At 56.0% G+C, this 5484-nt stretch overlaps 1 protein-coding gene across 3 annotated transcripts in view; it reads left to right on the plus strand.

Annotated features, from left to right (window-relative positions):
- The first annotated feature begins 3578 nt into the window (after positions 1-3578).
- The window catches only part of Zcchc24 (zinc finger CCHC-type containing 24), a 42882-nt gene continuing 40976 nt past the window's right edge, over positions 3579-5484 (plus strand). For 2 of the 3 annotated variants that reach the window (XR_004518241.1, XM_010617790.3), the window contains exon 1: positions 3579-5292. Coding sequence is in view for 2 of the 3 variants with exons in the window: in XM_010617790.3 (XP_010616092.1) it covers positions 5278-5292 (15 nt within the window). In the remaining variant the exon portion in view is untranslated. The remainder of the gene's footprint in view (positions 5293-5484) is intronic. The other variant, XM_010617791.3, reaches the window with a different exon arrangement.

Here is a 5484-nt window from a genome sequence, read left to right on the forward strand (position 1 = left end):
CTGCCAGACCCAGCACCCGGGGAACCCAGGAACCCCCCGGAGCCTGTCACCTCCAGGCCGGTCACAGCTCAGGCCCGGGCAGGGCCCTTACCTCCGCCCACTCTCCGGGCCAGGGAGCCCTGCTCATAGGAGGCTGGGAGGCGGTGGTGTCTCTGGATTCCCTCCACACGGCAGGGGTGCGGCCAGGGCGGGGAGCCCCTTCCAACTATCTTTCCCTCCCCCGACGCTGTCCTCCTGGCCACTACTCCCTGGGACCCAAAAGCAGATTCTGCTCTTAAGTCCTCCAGAAAGGCCTGAAGTCTTTTCTCCACCTACTTTCATGGTTCCCAACCGAAGGGCACCCTGGAAAGCTGGGACTGGCCCGGAGGACTGTCCCTGCTGTTCCCCCACCCTGACCCCCAGATTGGCCATCCAGCTGCTTGCCCTCCCCCCAGCCACATAGGAAGTGGTTTGTGAGGGCTTGACCCACAGACTGCGCTGTCCTCTGCCTTCCCAGCCTGGAAGGAAATGAAAGGGAAATCCTTACAGCTCTCTGGAGGGAGAACTAGATAGGGGAGCTGTTCCAGCTGCCCAGGCCTTCTTCGGAAACCTGGGTCGTCTCTGTCGCCAAGTTGACCTGCTTGGTGGATTCAGTTACAAAGTCTGCGGGGCAGTGTCTCTTTCCCAACTAGATAAATACCCAGAGGCCCTGACCTCTCAGCCCCTGGGAGGGGACTTTTCTGAGCCCTTCCAGGTGTGACTCCTCTCTGCCTTGCAGGGGAACCCCTTCTTCCTGCACCCCACCTGCTCCAACCCCATTTGGGAATTGCAGGCACTCTGGGGTTTTCCCGGACTTCTTTTGTGTGGCTTTCTCTGCTGAGGTGCAAACACACATAGGGTCACTCACTTTCCTAATGGACCCAGAGAGCCAGGGTGTGGACAGGCTGGGAGAGACAGCCTTAGTACCTAGTGGGCTGTGAGTATGTGCTGGAGACCACAGTCACCCTTTCCGGCCTCATCGATGTGCTCAACTCACCCTTATTTACTAGAGGATTCTGGGACATATAAAACGTTGGCCCAAGGCCCACACCTCCAGCAACCCTTATTGACCCATGTGGGTGGCAGTAGCGGGGGAAGCTGGCATGATGGAGGGACATGGGTCTGGAAAGGTTCCCTTTGGTGCCAGGCAAAAGCATCTGTATGCCAAAGCTCTTTGTAAACTGTAGAGCACCCTCTCTGCATGAGGAATGGTTCTTGGCCGGAGATCTTTCTTTCTTGTAAAACGTTTGGCTGCCTCTTTGGGGAACTGGCTTCAGGTGACCGAGGCTTTAGAGGACAGTTCGTGGAGTGTGTCTTCAGTGTCTTCATCTGTCTCCCCAGTTATTTATTCTTTTACTAAACATTTGTCGAGCGCTGCATGGGCCCCTAGGGCTTGGCAGCCATGGCCAGTGAAGGCCCCAGACCATAGGCCAGCGAGGCCGTATGTAGGAATGTGGGTGACCAGGTGGGGGACTGTGATGTGGATGCTGGAAGTGTGGGTGACTGGATCGGTGACTCCAGAGAGGAGATGTCAAGAGGGGTTCCTAATCAGCCCCTACTAGCTTCACCCTGTAGTGGCCTTTTTGCCCACGTGTGGATCTTTGCAATGAAATCCTGGCATTTGGGGCCACCAGGAGTCCCCTGTGTGAGCAGGATGCTGTGTCTCTTCTTGGAACTTTCTGGCCTCCAGAATCCTAGCTGTGGCTCAGACCTGCCTCCTGTCACTTGGTTGCTGTGTGCTTCAGTTTCCCTATACGGGGGCACAGTGTGGAAGGAGTGGGTAAGGGTTATCTACAGCCATGGTCTCTCGTGGTCTGACTTCAGAGAACTCTGTGTCTCTCCCAGGATCTCAGTTTGCTATGTGTTCAGTCTGAGCCCTGCCATCCCCAGGGTGCTCCATCTGGGTTGGAAGCCTCTCCTAAGGAGAAGGGATGTGCCTGCTTACAGGCGGTGCTGTGGGAACACAAGTGGCTTCTCTTCTGCTCATAGGCCAGTGACTTCCTTGGAGGGCTGAAGGGCTGGCTTCTGACTTCTGGAAGGCCGTCTGGGCCTCAGACTCCCCCCCGCAACACACACACACACACACACACACACACACACACACACACACACCAGCTCAGATCCCCAGCTGTCTCTTGGGGACAGGCCTCTACTCCATCCAGGGCTTAGCTGGTGACCTGATATGGCTCCAAAATAGCAACTGGCCGAGAAGGCAAGAAGAAATCCCCCACCTCAGTTCCACCAAGGGGCTGGTTGGAGAGGCAGCGAGTCCTTTGTGGCTGGACCCAGGGCTCAGGAGCTTTGCCATTCTGTGTGAGGCCCAGCAGACCAGTGGCAGCACCCTCGGATGTGACTTGCATGCTGACCGCTGACCATGGCTGCCTGTGCCAGCCCCTGTGCCAAGAGCCCACCCCCTCCTGCCCCACCCCCAGGCTGCTCCCACCACAATAGCAAAACACCATGAATGCAGCTGGCACTGGGGGGAGGCGAGGACATGGGGGCACAGAAGCCCATTGTGCCCCAGAAACCTCGGCCACAGAGGCTGAAGGTAAGCCAAGGGCTCTGAGCAGAGAGGGAGATGGCAGTGCTCACACGCAAGGGCAGGGGCAGACACCAGGGGGTAACCTTTAACTGGCCATGGGCACCTGGTAGAATTTCTTAAAAGACCCTAGGCCCTGTGAACCCCACTTTCAGAAACCTGATCTGTTGGAAACTCTTGGGGCCCTTGCCTGAGCACCCCTCTCCCCAGGTGCCCAAGTAAGGCGGATCTTAGGAGGAGCAGAAGGCGGGATGTGAGGGATCTTCCCCTCCAAGCTCTGTTTAGAATCAAAATTTGCAGCAGTGTAGGGGCTGTGGGATTCCACCTCTGGAAAAGCAGTTAATACATTACCTTCAAGGCCCAGGAAGATGCTCAGACCTCCCCCTAGCCTTTTGGGGAGTTACAGCTGGCCTTCTCCTTTTAGGTGGGCTTATGAGGTCTGTGTAGCCCAGGCTGACCTCAAACTCCTAGCGATCTTCCTGTCTCAGCCTCCCAAGTGCTGGGATTACGGACATGCACGATTCTGCTTTCCCTTTTCCTCCTGGACAGAGGCAGCTGGAAGGCTTGGCCCTACTGTCAAGTGACCCCTATTTTGTGGCTATTGGGGAAGGCTTCAGGGTGAAACACATTGGGAAAGCACACCATCTTTTCTTTGTGTTCAGACAATGCCGGGTGGCCGTGTGAAGGCTCTGAGAGGTGCTGCAGAACCAAATGTATGCACTGGTCTTCAGCCCCACATTTCCCATACCTGTTGGGCCAGAGAATGATTTTGGCTTCGGACACCTGCCTGGGTTCCTCAGGCCCTGCAGCACTCCTAGAGCTAGCACCGCCCTTGTGGCCAAATTCCACATTTAGGGAGCTGTTCTCCAAGTGCCCTCCTAGGTCCTGGCACAATCTCCAGCAGCACCATAGACCTCTCCTCTTTGCCACATGGCCCAGCCACTGGAGATTCGGGACCAGCAGCCAGGGTGTCATGAGGCTTCAGGGCCACCTCCTGGGGCCTTCTGTGCACGTGGCTATTAGAATCCTTAGAAGAGAAAGCATGGGTCCTGCTTTCAAAGGTCCCACCTGGACAGCGCCCTGGGTTTTGCCTGTCACCTGTGCCCACAGCCAGTGGAAATGAGCCAAGGGACTACCAACGTGGGCGTGTGGGACAAAAGCATCCTCTTCCCGAGGATGGGTGTGTGCCTAGCAGGGCTGCAAGTGACCTCCAGGGGCTGGAGCTGTGATCTGCAAGGGATAGGGAGGGGGCGGCCCCAGGGTCTGTAAGAAATGGTCTTTCCACCTTGGCCAGCAGCTAGGGAAGATACCCCAGCCCCCTTGGGAGGCTGAACAGTAGTGACTCAGTTAGGGATGGAGCTGACCAAGGCGGCCTGGCCCTCCCTCACAGAAGGCGGCCTGAGTGGGTGTGGGCTCGGAGACCCTGCTGTCTTGGGGTGAGGCGGGAAGGGAGGGGCCGTGGGTGGTGTTAGTGATTAGTAATCAGCAGCGGCTGAGAGCCAGGTGCAGCAGCATCAGAGAGGCCAGCACTGGCCGTGGAGAAAGTGGTGTGTGGTGAATGGCCCTCTCAGACTCCTGATGCCGCCTTACTCTTGGCATCTCTTTCTTGATAGCTCCTATTTTACAGAAAGTAAAGCAGAGGCCTGGCCCATCACTCACAGATCAGGGGCACAGCACAATCTAAAACTCCTCTGTGCCAGCCAGGAGTTGTCCCTGTGGCCTGTCCAGCAGTTGGTCCCCAGCTCAGGTCCTGCTTCCTCTGGGACCCTGTGCAGGGCAGGCAGGAGTCAGAAGCCTCCTGTCCAACCGCAGGGCCCCTGACAGTTTGTCCCAGACCCCAAGCCCTGTGCGGAAAGCTGGACACTGGTCATGGTGCAGGGTTTGCTACCCCATTCCTGCTTGGGCCAGCCTGGATTTGGAGAAGCAGAGAAACACGCTTTGTTTTGGTTCCCATATCACAGCCTGTGTGTGGCAGCCTTGTTGTCCAAATGGGGAAACTGAGGCTTTTCGAGAGGAAGAGGACACATTAGGGAGAGAGAGACAGAACTGGGGCTCTTCGGTGCTGTGAGAGTGGGAATCTTGTCTTTTTTCCACTGAACAGTCCCGGCAGCTGACATTCAGTCGGTGCCTGAGCATGCCAGTTGCTCAGCTGGTGTGCTGGAGGGGTGGAAGGACGGGTAGTGAACAGAGGGACGTCATGAAACCTCCACTCTTCCATCTCCAGACCTGTGAGCACGCAGATGCTCTCCTTAGCCTCTTAGCTTCCTGATTTTTCTCAAGGAAGTAATGTTTGTTGGTTGCTTGATTCATTGGAATGACCGACTTGGAGCCAGTGGAGCCCGATCCCTAGCAATGTCCCTCTGGAAGCTTAGTGTGCTGATGGTCCTCACCTTGTATGGTGTTGGCCCTCCAAGCCACTGAAGACAGCCTGAGTTCCTATGATGGGCACAGCGCTCAGAGCACAAGCATGAGTGCACACACATGCTCAAGGTTTGCATGTGGCTTCAGGGCTGTCATGGATACCCCATAAGACAATAAATCCCAGATCCAGGTCTGGCCTCAGTGGTGCTCCAGACTGGCTAAGTAGTAGGGCCCTTTCCAGTTCAGGGACCCCAGATTCATGCTTTCTGCTTGCATTTGGCAACTATGCTGTAGAGAGGAAAGGAAGCAGGTCCTTGGTGCTTGGGTGCCAGTTGCAGGGAAGGCCCAGAGCTGTGAAAATGAGTGCCCGTCAGGTGAGTGGTGATCTGGCCAGGGGGAAGATCTCCCCTTGGTCTTCCCTGTTTTGTCCTGCTGTCACTGCCTTCACCCCTACCCCGACCTCCTGGTCCTTTCCCCATTTCTTTCTGCCCATTTCCTGCATCAGAAGGAACTTAGGTATCTTCATTAGATTTGATTTTTTTTTTTTTTTTTTTTTTTTTTTTTTT

Source organism: Fukomys damarensis, unplaced genomic scaffold, assembly GCF_012274545.1.
Source record: "Fukomys damarensis isolate Sample0158 unplaced genomic scaffold, DMR_v1.0_HiC HiC_scaffold_20, whole genome shotgun sequence".
In the NCBI taxonomy this organism is placed as follows: Eukaryota; Metazoa; Chordata; class Mammalia; order Rodentia; family Bathyergidae; genus Fukomys; species Fukomys damarensis.